We start from the raw sequence: 17396 nt of genomic DNA on the forward strand, positions 1-17396 counted from the left end.
GTGCCATCAAGTTGAAGCAATTCTGCCACCATAATTTGTTAACATTTAAAACTTCATTATGATTGTTTCTTATTGGAATTCCTCCTTGGATAGTGGGCACCCGGGGACCATTTAGAGCATCAATCTTTGACCCATCTTTGACTAGCCATATCAACTCACTCTAAAGTACTAACAATCTCAACTGCATGATTGCGCCAAAGTGAGTGGTGAGCTTTTGGTTTTGCAAGAAAACTACTATTATGAGGAAAGTATTTGGCCTTGATACGCCAAGACCATAGATAATTGGGATGCTTCATCAATCTCTATATGTGTTTGAGTGGTTCCCAAACATTGCCTTGTTCATACTGGAGTTTTTGAAACCAAGACCTCCCTTAGCTTTTGGAATGCAAAGTTTGTCCCATGAAATGGTGTGCTTGTTATCTTGGCTGCTCGAGCCATTCCACCAAAAATCTCTTTGTATTTTGCTCAACTCTTTGTGAACTCTAACCGGGAATATGGTAGTAGACACAGAGTATAGAGGTATAGATTGGGCCACTGACTTGATTAGAGTGGCTCTCCCAGCTTGAGAAAGCAATTTAGCTTTCCATGAATCAATTCTGCTCTTTACTCTCTTTAAAGTTTCAAGATGAGAGGAATAGAGGTTACCTCCTAACCATAATTTAGCTCCAAGATATTTTACCTTGTCATTAGACTTGGGATTAGAGAGAACATGAGATATGAATTTCTGATGTTGTCTATGAATATTCTTTCTGAACATGACCGATGACTTTGAGTAATTTAGCTTTTGACCCGAGATTGCTTCAAAGCGTTCAAGAATGTGCTTGAGAGTTTTGATTTGATCAAGGTGTGCCCTGCATAATATAAAACAGTCATCGGCACAAAGCAAATGAACAATGGGTGGAGCCAACTTACTAATCTTGATGCCTTCAATGTTGTTCAACACAGCTTCTGAATTAAAGAGGTGGGATAAAGCCTCTATGCCAATGATGAAAAGGTAAGGAGATCCTCTATCTCCTTGCCTGAGACCTCTACTAAGTTTGAAATGACCTTGTGCTTTGATTTTTATAGAGATAGTGGGAGATTTAATACATTACTCATTTAACTTTCTCCATTGTGCTGGAAAAGTCATTTTTTTTTCTGAAATGACCAAGAGAAAATTTCAGCCCATTTTCCAGTTGATGAGGTTTGGTGCAGAGCAATACCTCTTAGGGTTGGTAGTTTTTGTTGGGAAGCTTATTTGGAAAGAATCAATATTGTTGATCTACTCCAAAAGAAGAGACCCAATACTTGTTTGTCACCTCAGTGGTGTGTTTTTTGTAAAGCGGATGGGGAGACTGGTTTTCACCTACTGGTGTCTTGCCATTTTGCGAGGTCAATTTGGGAATGGGTTTTGTCCCTATTTGGATGTAGCTGGAATCCTCCATCAGACTTGCAAGGCCTTTTTTCCCCTTCTTTTTTCAGGTGGCAGATAAAAAGGGGAAGGACAATGTGGAGAGGACTAAGGGCTGCAGTATGTTGGACACTTTGGGAAGAAAGAAACTCCAAGATATTCTCAGAAGCTCAAAGAAGAGCAACAGATTTGAGGGCTGTCATTCATATTAGGGCGGTACAGTGGCTGAAATCTTTGGAGCTTTTCAAAGATTACACTGTGGATGGAATGCTGAGGAAGTGGGGTGAAATTGCAAATTGCACACAGACCAAGTCAGTAATGAGTGTGACTTGGACCCCTCCACCTGGTGGATTCGTGAAACTAAACTTTGATGGGTGTAGCAGGGGAAATCCAGGACAATCGGGGACTGGGGGTGTTTTTAGGGATGAAAATGGGGTCATTTCTGCCATGTTCTGAGGCCCAATTGGAGTGGGTGACTCCCTTAGAGCTGAGATCTTTGCAGTTATGGAAGGAGTCCAGAAAACTAAGGAGTTGAACATCAGGAAACTCTTAATTGAAGGGGATTCAGAGGTGGTGATAGGGTGGGTGGTTAAAGATCATAGTGGCTTATGGAGGTACAATAATGAGAGGAGGAAATTCAAGTGGCTGGTGCGGGAGATGGAAGTTAAGATACGTTGGGTTAAAAGATCGGCTAATTCCCTAATTGACGGTTTAGCTAAACAAAGGGTAGAAAGGGATTCGCTGTTTTGGGCTAAACTGTAACTATAGTGTGTTTTTTTTCTTTTTTTTTTCCTTTTCTTGAGGTTCTTTGTTGCTCTTGGAAGATAAGCGTGTTTGTCTTCCTATTGTAAATCTTCTATTGATGAGTTAATGAAAGTGTTGTTGATAAAAAAAATTCCAGCCCATTTTGTCGAAAGCCTTCGACATGTCCAACTTGATTGCTATCCAACCTTTGCCTTTTCTTTGTTTTCTTAGAAAGTGAATAATTTCTCTAGCAAGTGTGACATTGTCTGAAATTTGTCTGCCTTTGAAGAAGCCTGATTCATTTTGAGAAATAAGATCTTGTAGTAAAGGTTGCATTCTACCCACCATCCATTTTGAAATGATCTTATTGAGCACATTGTATAAACTTAGTGGCCTATAGTGGGCTGGAGTCTTTGGTGCTCTTCTTTTGGGAATAAAGGTGAAATTTGTATTATTCATTTCTTAGGGAAAAATTCTTGTGTGAAAAAAATGAAAGAACCATTTCATAGACATCTAGGCCTATTACTTGCCAATATTTTTTATAAAATAAAGTTGTAAAGCCATTAGAACCTGGAGCTTTATGAGGGTGAGTTTTTTTTCACTACCTCAGTTATCTTCAAAACTAAGAGGTAGCATGAGTGATTGGCTTTGAGCCTCTCAAAGTTGAGTAAAATGTAAATCTAAAATGAAGCTAGGATCAAAGTTCTCCTCTTGTTGCCTATATTCCTCAATAAAATTTTGAAATTCCTTATTTTTTTCTTTATCTGATATCCATTCCCTCTTTTCTATTTTCAGCCAGTTAATTCCTTGTGTTCTTCTCTTGGCCTTTACTATTTGTTGAAAATAGCGTGTATTTCTATCTCCTTCATGTAGCCAAAGTTCTCTTGATTTTAATTTCCATAGCTGCTCTTCAACTAGCAACCACTTGTCATATTGATTTTGAAGTGAGCTCAAGGTGGATAATTCTTACTCTGACAGGCCAGACTCCTTTTGCTTCATTTGTTGAATTTGTAATTGGAGCTTTAAGAGTTGATCTTCAATCCACCCAAACTTGGTTTTTTTTTTCCATTCCTTTAATTTACTTTGGAAAGTTTTAAGTTTTTGCAAAATTTAGGATGCTGGATCTCCACTAACTTGCTCTTTCCAAGTATCATCAATGATTTTTGAACATTCTTGATGTTCAGTCCAAAATGGCTGAAAGTGGAATTAGGCTCTCCTTTTCTTCTTCATAGGGTGTGTACTTAATAATATAGGCGAGTGATCAGAGTGAATTGGAAGAAGGTGGTATAATTCCGCATCACTAAATATTTCCAACCAGTGGCATGTAGCTAGTGCTTTGTCTATCCTTTTCTGCACTTTATGTGATCCTGCTTGACCATTTAACATTTTAACCAAGTGTAAGGTCCTTATAACCCAAATCACATAAATTCTTCAATTCAATGAGACGGGTCAATGATTTAGAGAATTTTGATTTTTTCTTCAAATGACCTTGCAATAATGATAAGAGACTATATCATTTAAATTTCCCATTACCAACCAAGGTGAGTCTCCTAGTGATAGATCATTAGAGAGGTCTAACCAGAATTTTTTACGCTGGTTTTCGGAAGGATGTCCATAAATGAATAGAAGATCCCAATTCTTTCCAGATGGATGATCCAAGAGCTGTAGATGGATTAATCTTTTATTGGACTTGATTAGGCTGCATTGAACATCGGACTTCCAACAGCATAATAAACTACCTGAGAAGCCCTCCCCTTCAACTGTTCACAGTTGACTACGTATCACATTTTCACCTTTTACTATATACCCAAGATTGTATCCCTTGTCGAAAGAAAGGTGCGCAAATCTTTTGTCACTACCACCGCTTACATCCTCCTCGTCATCTTGCGTCGACATTAAAACTGCATAAAGCTGTTCAAGTGGTTCAATTGTTGTGTAATACATGAATGGCTAAACTTAAATCCATCCACAAGAAATCTAGACAAGCATCCAAGTTGGTAACTCGTTCAATCCAGCATTCAAGGTAAATGATTCAGTGTTTTTGAACCACCATTGACCCAGATGGTTGGACCATCCAGCCTGGAAACCATCCAGGCAATCAGTTCTGTTTCACCCTTAACCCAGTTCTTGGCCAAAAACCATTGGTTTAGTCAACAACCCGCTGACCCAGTGGTCAAACTGTCAACCCGTGCAGCCTGTTCAACAGTTTCAGCCATTTTTTACTTTTTAAGTTGGAACAGGCCATCTGTTCAAACCTAACAGTGGAATCATCAACCTGGAAACCGGTGACCAGGTCGGTTCTGGTTCTGGGTCGGTTTTTGAAACCTTGAAATGATCTATAGGGTGTAGTAAGCCGAAAACTCCAGAACCTTTAAGCTACGCATTGCCATAGTGTGGTTAGAATTTAGAAACCACCATTCCATTCCATGGTCTTCAACTAATAGCTACTTATCTTATTTGATAGGGAATAGAATACATGATGCTTTTTTAGCCCATTTGTCCAAGCATGTAAAAGAGCTCGATCTATGTAAGTTATTTCATATTCCTCACATTAATCATAGAAAACCATCAATTTTAATATCTTGCTTGCTGCCCCTAGGCACAACTGCACAAGTGCAAACAGCAGCATGGTCAAGTACTGGATACACAGTGGTTCAAAGGAAAAGAAAAGTACTAATTTATTCAACTTGGTTCACAAAAATAACTCCGAGTTACAGGACTAAAGGAGGTCCATCAAGGTTCAATACCTACTTGCACACCTAACAAATAGCTAAAAACCCATGCTTAGTGGTCCAATTTGGGCAGGCTCGGGTTTAAACATTTGCTAGGGCCCGAGCCAAGGGCTCAGGACCAATGCAGAGGAAAATCTTCAGATCAGGTTCAGGCGCTTGACTTGTACACCTAGCCATACTTGTGCATATCAAATGCTCTATGACTCAAGTTCTTCCCAGATCTTCCACTTTTCAAACGAGTTGCACACATTTTAAAATTGCGAAGGAAAAAAGGATAAGAAAAATAAAGACCTGGAAAGGAAAGTAATGAATGGAAACATGAAAACACAAAGGCTTCATGAGAACTCTTTTCTCAAAATATAGTCCATTGCTTCTTCAACAGTGTCAACAACCTGCAACATGCAATACATGAGATAAATTTAGAGGTTGATCTACATGGTTTTAACCTTATGTCTCTAGATACTGTACAGCTATATATTAGACTCATGTTCATGCACCTTGAAGCAGAAAATTTATAACATGAATCGGGAATATGCCTTGTATGCATGAGGAAAAAAACCATTGGAGAATGCTGATGAAGCAGGCAATCCAGATAAACTAGAGATGGATTCCATTGCTTTTGTTCTGTTATGTACATTGTGATAGCATGCAAATCACAGGTTATAAAGGGTATATTCATTTCCCTCTGGCTCTATTGAAGATCTTCAGCAATATATTAGCAAAAATTCACAGTTGAATAAACTTTTAGCATGGGAGGCTTAAAGTTTTTGGAACATCCTTGCACTTCACCGTAGGGAAAGTGAAAATTGCAAACCCTCTCAGAAAAACTATGTATTTTCATATTATGTAGTAGTATAACTTGCTTTTCAACTATAAGAATATATCATTGATGTCAGAACGCACCAGATCTGCTGGAAATTCTGCATGATTTTCTTTTCCCCTGAAAACACCTGTCCTTGTCAAAATAGAAAACCATGGGTGTCCTGCCTGAAAAGCCAAAACTATAACCTTCATCCTTGTATCCTCAACATAATATACAAGTTAATGAACTTTTTAAATCTTACAATGGTGTACATGAATGACTAACAGGAAAACTAAAGTTCTACAGGGACAAACCTGTCTTGCACCTTTTATATCAACTAAAGGATTATCTCCTATCATATATAGGGTTCTGAAAGGATGACCTCCAGCAAGGCCATTATTCACAGCCTGATGGTCATGATGAGAGGATAGCTGAACTTGTCTCAATACAGCTTCTGCGTTCTTGAATACAAAAGGATTTGGTTTTCCAAAACATGTATACTCCAAAGCATGAGGGTGAATTCTGCATGTTTTCAGACAACACACATTGGGCACAGAGCATAATTCCAAAATTTCAACTTTTGTGATGCCAAACATAGTTCTTAAAACATAAGATAGGATTAGTGTAGTTAATGAGGTGAGGCAATAATGATTAATTGTTCTGGCTTCCTTAGTTGATGCAATGACTAGTGTATGAATGTGCCGACTGATAGACTGTAAAAAAGGACTATTCTAAACCTAAGATATTGCTGCAGTCTTAGAACATTTAGCTTATAAATTTTGTTTGGAAAGTATAGAAAAGGAAGGCTGGATAGGCCAAGTTAGGTAGTCAGTCTTTGTTTTTCAGAAAAAGAGTGCAACCTTGACTATTTGGTGTGCCCTTTGTTTGTGGCAACTTCATATTATCCCAACACCAAAACCTCCCTTATCAGATAAGACTAAGCGTGTGTTTTGTTCCATGGGCGTTTCGTGATAGGCATTTATCAAAACGCCACCATGTCATCGCCAAATCAACATTTTTCCATCATGTTCATCCATAGGCATTGATATTCACAAAAGTGGATTTTGATTTATGTACGCACCAACCATTGGGGGAAGCTTCGTCTTAACGCTTCCCCCAACGGTTGAGCGTTTATTCACTGTTCTGCTGATGTGGCACCTAATGGCATAGTTGTCAAGGCAACTAGGTGAGGCTAGGCGACCATGGGGCAACTAGGCATCACCTAGGCGATGAAATCTGACCTAAACTGTTTTATAAATTTGGGAACTAGGAAGGGAGTAGAGTAGGTTCGGCTGTTAAAAATAACAAGTACAGGAAGCCAGTAACTAGGAAGGGAAGACGAAGAAGGAGGAGGAGAATAGGGTTTTCGAAAGAAAAAAAGCATTGAATCTGAGCTGGAAGAAGAAGAAGAGGAAGAATAGAGGTGGAGCCCCTGTTTTTTCAGAAAACAAGCATTGAATCTGGGCTGGAAGAAGAAGAAGAAGAAGAAGAAGAAGAAGGGAGGAGAATAGGGGCAGAGCCCCTGTTTTTTCGAAGAAAAAAAGAACTGAAGTTGGGCTGGAAGAGAAGAAGCCCCTGTTTTTTCAAAAAATAAAGAGCACTGAAGCTAGATTTAGGCGCCCACCTTGTGTTTAGGGGCCCACCTAAGTCTCTGCGTTGGTTGCCTAGTATACAAAACTATGGGCATTTGAGTGAGGCAACACTGTAAAACCGTCTAGTCACCTAGGCGACAACTATGCCTAATGGCGCCTAGTTGTCAATAAACAAGTTTTTTTTTTTTATCAATAACGCATTCATTAGCAATTTCATTAATTCAGGATAAAGATGATTACAAAGAAGAAGACAAGCACTCTTGTCTTCAACATACAGCTAGAGCACTTAAGAAAAGAAAAGGAAATGGAAACAGTAGTTTACAAATTGGCCTAAAACATTGAGTCCCTTTCTACCCCTTGTTTAGGTAATCCATCAGCCAAGGAATTAGCTGATCTTTGAACCCACCTCATCTTCACTTCCATCTCCCTCACAAGCCGCTTAAACCTTTTCCTCTCATTACTGTAATTCCATAGGCTACTGTTGTCTTTATTCAGCCACCCTATTACCACCTCCGAATCCCCTTCAATTATGATTTCTCTGATATTCATCTCTTTAGCTTTCTGTATCCCTTCCATAACTGCATAAATCTCAGCTCTAAGGGAGTCCCCCACTCCAATTGGACCCGATTATAATGCAGAAATGACCCCATTCTCATTCCTGAAAACACCTCCAATCCCTGACTGACTGTCCAGGGTTCCCTCTTCTACTGCCACCAAAATTCAGTTTTAAGAATCCAGCAAGTAGGGGGGGGGGGGGGGGGGGGTCCAAGGCACACTCATTGCTGATTTGCTCTGCGAACAGTTTGCAATTTCTCCCCACTTCCTCAGCATATCATCCACTGTGTAATCTGTAAATAGCACTAAGGATTTCAGCCACTGTACGGCCCTAATATGAATTGTGGCCCTCAGTTCATCAACCCCCTCTCGACTTCTGAGAAGATCCTGGAGTTTCTTTCTTCCCATAGTGACCAACATACTGCAGCCCTCAGTCCCTTCCACATAATCTTTCCTCTTTTCACTGTCCACCTGAAAAAAGAAGGGGATAATAGACTCTGCATGCTTGATGGGGGATTCCAGCTACACTCAAAGAGAGAAAAGGCCCACTCCTAAACAGACTTTGCATATTGGCAAGATACCAGTAAGTGGAAACCAGTTTCCCCCTCCGCTTTGTAGAGAACACACCAATGAGGAGACAAGCAAGTACTGGGTCTCTTTTTTTTTGGAGCAAATCACCAGTATTAATTCTTTCCAGATAGGCTTCCCAACAAAAACTACCAACCTTGGGAGGAATTGGTCTGCACCAAACCTCCTTAACCAGGAAAGGGGGGGGGGGGTAACAAGATCAGTGGACTGGCTTAAAACTTTAAAGAAGGAAGCACAAGAAAAAGATCCACTTGGGGTAGGGGTCCAAATTCTAGAGTCCATGTTTGAGGGGTCTAAGAAGACATTATCAAGGAGATCAAGGAGGCTCGAGATACTGTCTAGGTCTGAGTCCCTCACAACCCTTCTCAGACATAGGTTCCACCCAGGCCCAGAATTGGAAGAGGAAGGAGTGATGAAAGAAGAAACTGGCTCATTCTTAAGGTCCGAAAGAGCATACAAAGAAGGAAACTAATCTTTTAAAGGTACAGACCCCACCCAAATCTGTTCCCAAAATTTTATGGAATTACCCGAATTCAAGTCATACTTGATGTAAGGGGAGAAAACTGGTAGCAAATCATGAATTGCTTTTCAAGGAGAGGAACTTGTGGTTAGCTCTGATTCCAGCATCCCTTCCAATTTGCTCCAGCCATGTATGCTTGCCACTATCCTAGCCCACAGCTTCTGCTCCAAAGGAAATCTCCACAGCCACTTCCCCAAAAGAGCCATATTTCTTTTTCTAATGTTCCCGAGCCCGCCCCAACCCACCACAGCTTTTACTCCTAGTCACCACCTCCCATCTAACTCTATGATCCCTCTTCTCCTCTCCCGGCTCCCAAAGGAAGTCTTTCACCATCCTCTCCAACCTGCTAGACACCTTCAATGGGACTTTAAATACTGGCATGAAGTAGATGGGTAAGTTTGCTAGTGTGGTCTTAATCAGTGTAATCCTTCCACGAAGGGAGAGGTAGTTCTTTTTCCAGGATGCAAGTCTCTTTTCAAATCTTTCCACCACCGGGTTCCAAAAGCTCTCTCTTGAGTTATCACCTAGAGGCAACCCAAAGTAATTTAAAGGCCATTCCGAAGCTTCACACCCAAGCACTTCTGCACACTCCCTAATCTCTCTCTCTTCCAAATTCACATCCACTACACAGCTTTTCCCAAAGTTCACCTTCAAATTTGACATTTGCTCAAAAAGTTGTAACACCAACTTCATGTTCCTGATAAAACCCACATTACCTCCTTCATAGAATAGGATTGTGTCATCAGCAAACTGTAAATGGGTGAGGGGTGTTTCCTCCCTTCCAACTCTCTATCATTTGATAAGACCCCTAGAATCTACCCTGTGTATCAACTTCCCCAAAACATCAGCAATCAGAATGAACAAGAAGGGAGAAAGGGGGTCTCCGTGTCTTATACCTCTATAGGCTGGAAAGAAATCTACCATTGTCCCATTCACTAGCACTGAACAATGACAGTTCCAAACACAACCCATGATCCATTTACACCATTTAGCCTCAAACCCAAATTTAGTCATAACCTTCCTCAAAAACTCCCAGTCCACTAAATCATAAGCCTTTTCTAGGTCCAACTAACACACCATCCCCTTCTTTTTATCCTTCTTAAAACTCTCCACCCTCTTATTAGCAATGAGGATTTGGTCTGTAATCTATCTTCCACTCACAAAGGCTCCTTGATTTTGTGCAATGATGTCTGGCAATACCTCCTTCATTCTTAAAGACAACACCTTTGCAATAATCTTATATAGGCTATTAACCAAACTGATTGGTCTGAAATCCTTTGGGCGGGAGGCCTCTTTCTTTTTTGGAATCAAAGTTATGAAGGTGGAGTTCACTCCTGGGTTAACAATGCCTCTCCTATGAAACTCCTCGAACACCAGCAGAAGGTCATCTTTCAAAATATTCCAACAATCCTGATAAAAAGCCATTGTGAATCCATTCGGCCCTAGGGCTTTTGTTTTATCCATAGAAAATGCAGCCTCCTTGATTTCTTCCAGCTCAAACCTTCTTTCCAGCCTTCTCCTATTGTCCATCCCTACATCTAGCCAATCCAACCCTTCTACCCACAGCCCACCACTTATAAGCCTTCTTAGAATGGATTTGAAATGCTCAATACATGCCCTGACAATCTCCTCTTGTTGTGTTAGCTCCACTACCAAAGAATGGAAATACCTGGTGTTCCTATCTCCCTCTTGCAGCCATTTACACCTAGACTTTTGCCTCCAGCAAATTTCCTCCTTATGTAGGCAATCCTCTAATTGCTTTCTCAAGTCTCTTCTAAGTTCAATGTCTCCCTCTCCAAGTTCTCCCCCTTCTTCTCTAGAGTCCAAGCTTTCAATTTGGTCCATCAAAGCTCTCTTACTTTCTTCTAGCATCCCAAACTCTAAAAGATTCCACTCCTTAATCTTTGCTTTCAAAAATTGTAATTTCTTATGGAATCTTGTCCCCTCCCATTCCACAATTGGGTTACATTCATACCACCACTCCCTAACTCTCTCGGTAAACCCAGGATGAAGTAGCCACATATTTTCAAATCTAAACGGGACAGGGCCTCCACTCCTTTCCTCCTTGCCAATTACTATGGGCCAATGATCAGAGGTCACCCTAGGAAGAGCTCTAGATGCCAGATTTCCCCAATGTTCTTCCTAGTCCAAGGAGAACAGGAACCTATCCAGCTTGGAACAGATGGGCCTAGGTTGGAGATTGGACCAGGTAAAAGCCTTATGGGCGAGGGGTATCTCTTTGAGCTCAAAGGTATCCACAAACCTGTTAAACTTCCTCATACTAGTTGTCACCCTCTAATTGGCCTTGTTAGTTTCCTCTGAGTATCTGATCACATTGAAGTCTCTACCCACACACCAGGTCCATCCCACAACCCCCTAACATCAGCCAACTCCTCCCATAACTCCCGTCTCTCCCTATAATCATTTGGTCCGTATACATTTGTGAGCACCCACACATACCCATCCTCTTGTTGTTTGAACTTCATAGAAACTGAGTATCTTCCAATCAATTCCTCCACTCTATCCACCGCATCCCTCTTCCACATTGTTACTATCCCTCCTGATGCAACCCACGAGGGAGCAGCCACCCAACTAATCCCTCTAGCTTTCCATACACTCCTCGCCCATCTATTATCAAACTCCATTCTCTTGGTTTCCTACAAAAGTACAATGCCTAGGTCATACCTTTTTATTACTTCCTTTATTAATGCTCTTTTCCTAGCGCTTCCTATTCCCCTCACATTCCAGCTATGTATCTTCATTCTCACTTGTTTCTTAAGCCCCTTCTTCACCTAACCCCTACCTTACCCCTTTCCTTTTATCCCCTATTACCCCAAACTTCTTGTCACCCTCCACATCTCTTCTCAATCTCTCAACTTCACTCAATTTCTTCTTCTTTGTTCTAGTTTCCTTCTGCCTCTACAATAGGCCTTCCTTCAGCACATTCAAATCTTCCAATCTGCACCCCAATTTCCCCACAAAATCTGCTAGCATGTCCTCTTTATTAGGATTCTCCTCCACTTTCCTTACTGCAAAAGCCCCTCCACATCTCCCCTCCTCTCCTTCTTCCACTCCACCTGAACCTTCACCTCTTCTCTCCTCTAAAGTCCCTGTCCATCTCATCTCTTGTTCTACTTAAAGACTTTTTCTATAATTTCCAAAATTCTCTCATTCCTATACCTTCCTTCCAGTCTCTCCCCGCTGTCCAGTGTCCACCCCTCTCTTCTCCCCGCCCTTTAAGAGCCTGCCACCCTGACTGGCAGCACATACACGAACTATTGAGCTTGGATTAGGCACGGAATCTGAGACATAGGACAACGAGAGCGCATTAGTAACACAAACTGAATTCAATTGGTTACCTGGGTTTCACTGAGGTGACGAGTGGGGACCGGGGATGTTGTCACCGCCCACCCTTGTTCAGAGGGTTGGTCAAATTCTGTCTCCCTGAGTTGGTTGGTAGACCTTTCTGTCCATTGGATGCTCTGGTGATCTGCCCTCTCTACCCATTGTTTGTCCCTTATTGTCATGTTTCCGCTCTGCCTCAGGTTCTCCGGGTTAACCCCTATTGTTGCATCTTGCACAATTGCAAGCTTTGGGAGCGCGCCTATCTGACTGATGTCTTCATTCCCCTTACTTGACTCCACTCCTCCTCCACCATCTGTTGGGTTCCTTTGATCGGCTAGATTCAGTCTCCAATCCTCTTTTGCGTCCTCCTGAAATAAGCATGTTATATTCAAACCACCCCAATCACTTATTTCGCATTCTTCATCTTTTCATTACCTGCTCCACATTGCATCCAGTCTTCATCCCAGTCCTCTCTTTCATCATTTCTCTCCCTAGTATACTAGGGAGAGGTACCCACCTCAGTTCACTAGCCGAGTTCCGCCCCTGCGATTTTCTCCTCTCTACAGGCCCCAAGGTAGACGATGATAGACCGTTGCCATCGTCTATCATCGCCCCACATGCTGGCCCCTTAACCCGACCCACGTGAGGCCTTAAGTGATCACGTGGGTTGCTGACTCGTCCCCCCGGTTCGCTATTCAGACCGCCCCTTCCCTTTCCCACGTGATACGTTAAGTTATCACGTGTCCCACTTTTAAAACCCCCCAGTTCGCCACATCAGCATATGATGGGCCGACCGACTTTAAATTCATTTTGTGTTTTTGAATTATTGCCTTTTTCGATGTGGCCGCCCAAATTCCCCTCCAGATCTGATTCTTCCCCTTCCTTAAAATATCCCCCCTACTCTTCCCCCTTCCCTCCCACTAATGCTCTGCCACGTAAGCAACTTTCATCCACGTCACCATCTTCTTCCTCCTTCGAACATTCTCTCCACAGCGATGCTTCCACTTCTGTCAAGACCCAGATCTTCCTCCAGAGGCCCTCCGAGTAACACGTGACCACCCGTGGAACCTCCTCCGGCTTCAACCCTCGAATTCTCATCTCGATCGCCCTCAAGTCCCTGAAGTTACAGTCCTCCATTGCACCACCCATCGTATGGATAAGTCTTCCAAAGAAGGAGTTGCTCCAGAGGTTGAAAGGCACCCCAAGGAGCTTGATTCCAAAACACGCAACAGTAATGTCTCGCTCATTACAAGACATACGCCATTCTTCAACCACAATAAGACCTTCCCTCGTTTCAACTGCAAAGAGTTCTATCTTCACCCCCCTGTGTCGAGAATGGCTCTGTTTTTGCAAAAAGGTAACACTAACACAGGGGCTCTGATATCAAATTTGTTCCTTATCTCCTCTGCGACTAACTGCCAATCTGTGACCTTCCTCCTAGCTATCAGCACGAGTTTTTTCCCCCAATCCTGCCTATCCACTTCGAACTCCATTTTGCTCGACTTAACGGAGCACGCAACATAATCATCCACTACCTTCTGGGTTTTCTACTCTCCCTTTTCACTCTGTACGTTATCTCCCACCCCATCCACTGTTTTCTCAGTTGATATCCTTTGCTGACTCTTCTCCTTCTCCATCACTACCAGATACTCCTGCAACTTGTCTGCATAACCCTTCCACCCTGTCTTCCTTTTACCTTCCGGAATACACATGTATTTCCTGTTACTTTTCCCAAAGCTCTCTGTAACTACCACAAACCACCCATTTCTATTGTTTCTCAGCTCCGCTGCATAATTCTTCCTTCCCCTATTCAACTGCCCTTTCCATCCGATTTGTTTCATGCTATACGTAACTGCATCAACGAAACCTTTCAGCCAGAACACTGTGTCCCTGCAAAGAAAAATGGTGGTCTTCTTCTCTTCTCTGATCTTCAAGCTCTCTTGTCCCATGTTTCTGCAAGCTCCAAACACATTTCTTAGCTTCGACCTCCAGCCTTCTTCTCCATGTAGTCGCCGCCCTGAACTCCATCCCAAGAAAAAACTTTCCAGTACTTTTCTCGGTTTTGAAGACAAATCAAGTACAAATTATTTAATAAACGTAAGCTATACTAAACACATAGAAGGAACCACATCTCAAAGCTTCAAGTGGAGGGTCAAGAGATTGAAGAGCCATCACAGATAAGAATGAAGATCATTGAGTACTTCAAAGAGCTTTATACTTATAGGTGTTAGCACTCTTCCTTATTAGGTTGGGAAGATCCCTCCCTCTCGGCAAATAAAAGAAATTGGTTGGAAAATTGCTTCTATGAAGAGTTAATCAGGCAAGTTTTCTTTGATTTGGATGAGGACAAGACTCCAGGCCCAGATGTGTTTTCTGTTAGGGAATAAAAGCCTATTCAAGGACCTCACCTAACAGCTTAGGCTCTTAGGTCGAACAATTCCTTGAGATGGTATTAGCATCACTTTGACAAAGTGGTCTAGTGTTCAATCCTCGTTGTCCCATTATAATTAATTAAATTTCAAAACAAAGTATGGGTGGGTCTGTGCTTGACCACATTTCAAGCCCAATGGGCTTTTATGTGAGGGGGCGTTTTAGAGAATAAAACCTATTCAGGGGCCTCACCTAACAGCTTAAGCTTTTAGGTTGAACAGTTCCTTGAGATTTTCTATAGTGTTTTATTAGGAATGTCGGGAAATTATATTAAAGAAGACTTGTGGAGGATTTTGAAGACTTCTATAGTTTTGCTAATATTAACATAAGCAATATTGCGATCTTCATCAAGCTTAACCCAAAAAAATCTGAACCTCTTGGTGTTGAAGATTTCTGCACCATCAGCTTCACTGTAAGTCTTTACAAAATAGTGGCAAAGGTTGAATAATAGGTTGATGAAAGTAATAAATGTGGTTGCTGCTCCCTCCCAGAGTGCTTCCATTGAAAGAAGACAAAAAGTGGATGGTGTGCTGATTGCTAACAAATGTGTTGCAGAGAATAAGTTTTGGGGGTGTAGTTTGTAAGATGGACTTGGAAAAGACCAACGGTAAAGTGGAGAAGTTGCATATGGAAAATCTTTGAGCTGAAAGGTTTTGGCGAGAAATAGATTTGCTGGATGAAGGGTTGTAAACAATCAACTAGATTCTCCATTATTATCAATGGCATGCTGACATCGTATACTATCTTAGCAAGACAAGTTAGAAATATCAAACTATCCTAACATGTTAAGAGATTCGTTAAAGTGAAAAATCAAATCATCCAATGAGTGCATGCCTGAGTTATTTGGTTTCGATGAGTTAACATGGTGATAACAGTTTCTCACAACCCAGCAACAAAAACATGGAAATGCTAACAAGGAAGTGTAAAATAAAATTACCTAGTGAGTGACTATCTTTTCCCCTTCTCCAAACGAAATAAAAACAACCCTCTAACATATGGAAAAATTAAGGTTTCCACCGAGGTCTACTACCCGCCTATAACTATCAAGAACTGCTAAGGTAACCTAATAGGACAGACACAGTACTATAACTATCAAGAACTGCTATGGTAGCCTAATAGGACAGCACTGCCAAGGTACCCAAAAAACCAAGATGAACAGGCCCTACAATCACAGTCATTTACTTAAATGGTCACACAGTTACCACAGTCACCAAAAAAAACTACCACTGCTGTTACAGCCACCACCAGTCATACCTGATCTAAATCCTCCACCCATCTAGGTACAAAAGGATCACACGATCCATATAGGTGTTAAACAACACCAAAACCTTAACAGCATTTAGTCACCACAAACAAACAGCCTTATCTTGGCACACGACCAAGAAATAAAAAGGGGAGGAAAGGAACTACTCCCAGATCAATCTAATGTAATTTCTTCTGAGATCGATCTGGTAATCAGCAAGAGAGGGGGAAAAATAGTTCGATTTGTCTTCAGGCCCACAAAATCTGCTCTGATACCTTGTTTTCTTGATAAAAAATAAAGAAAAACAGGAAGAGTGAGAAAGAAACTGAGATTGGAGAGTCAAATGTCTTGGTTGGCGGCACCAGCTTTCTATTATATACTAAGGCAACACAATAAAACAAAAAAAAAACATGTAAAAAGACCACAGTACCCCTGTAGCCCATATTACACTAAATATTCAGAGTTTTGACAGGTACAATTACTTTATGGCTTCATGGCTCTTACCCGACTCTGCAAATACAAGTGTTTCAGCCTTACCTGTTAAATATGCTCTCTAGTGCAATTCTGAAAGCACCCATGCCAAGACGTTCAGAAGGAAATGCACCCTGCTTTGAGCAGCAAGCAATCAGTACTTCCATAATTTTGGTAATATTTATAAGCCAAAACATGATTCTGGTCTCTAGAGAACCTAGAATCCTATTTATAAGCACTATCATTAAATTCAGTGGAGAAAAGTCCCTGCGGTAAGATAACCTAATACTATACTCCATATTTTTTATGTGTTAGTTACAGTGTAAAATATAAAATAGCCACCAATATGATGCAAATACTAGTCGAATGGAACCCCACTTTCATGGGTCACACAAAGATATTCCACTAGCCAATTTCAACCTGATAAAAATTTAGTTGAAGCATCGAATATAAAATCCATGGCATATACCCATGTGTCTTTAGATCCTACTTGATGATTCAACAGAAATATGACTAAGATCATCTAAGTAGTTTGAGTTTTGGCATAAATAGGACCCATAAAAAGTTAAATCCTGGCTTCTGTCAAGTTCTTATCTATGGTTTTTGTTGAAGATTAATTAGTTTTATGATATTTTTCTGAGTAGATGTTTTATGTTAGTTGTTAGATAGGAGGTTGGGACCACAATAGTTATGTGAGTCCAAATTTTATTATGTTTTTTGAGTGTTATATATACTGTTTTATGTTTTGCCACTCTATAAGGGCATAGTTGTCTTTGTACTGTTCTATTATTTTAGTATAAATAATAAGTGAAGGGGGCGGCCAGATTATTGCTCTCTTTTCTTTTTAACTTTTCTTCTTCTCTTCTTCTCCTTCTCTCCTCCTCTCTTCAAGAAACTACTTTCTTTCATATTTTTTAGTTCAGCAGATTCCTACTTGGTATCAGAGCATCGGCTAGGGTTTCTTGAAGCATTCTCATGCAGCCC

At 41.1% G+C, this 17396-nt stretch overlaps 1 protein-coding gene across 5 annotated transcripts in view; it reads right to left on the reverse strand.

Moving 5' to 3' along the window:
• Positions 1-4787: 4787 nt before the first annotated feature.
• The window catches only part of LOC104594724 (hydrolase family protein / HAD-superfamily protein), a 43159-nt gene continuing 30550 nt past the window's right edge, over positions 4788-17396 (reverse strand). For all 5 annotated transcript variants that reach the window (XM_010255163.2, XM_010255165.2, XM_088898160.1 and 2 more), the window contains 4 exons: positions 16479-16546; positions 5983-6190; positions 5770-5853; positions 4788-5258 (listed from right to left, as the gene is read on the reverse strand). In XM_010255163.2, the coding sequence (XP_010253465.1) occupies positions 5202-5258; positions 5770-5853; positions 5983-6190; positions 16479-16546 (417 nt within the window). In that variant the 3' untranslated portion in view covers positions 4788-5201. The remainder of the gene's footprint in view (positions 5259-5769; positions 5854-5982; positions 6191-16478; positions 16547-17396) is intronic.

The sequence above is a fragment of the Nelumbo nucifera genome, chromosome 2 (assembly GCF_055504915.1).
Source record: "Nelumbo nucifera cultivar China Antique chromosome 2, China Antique-T2T, whole genome shotgun sequence".
Lineage (NCBI taxonomy): Eukaryota > Viridiplantae > Streptophyta > Magnoliopsida > Proteales > Nelumbonaceae > Nelumbo > Nelumbo nucifera.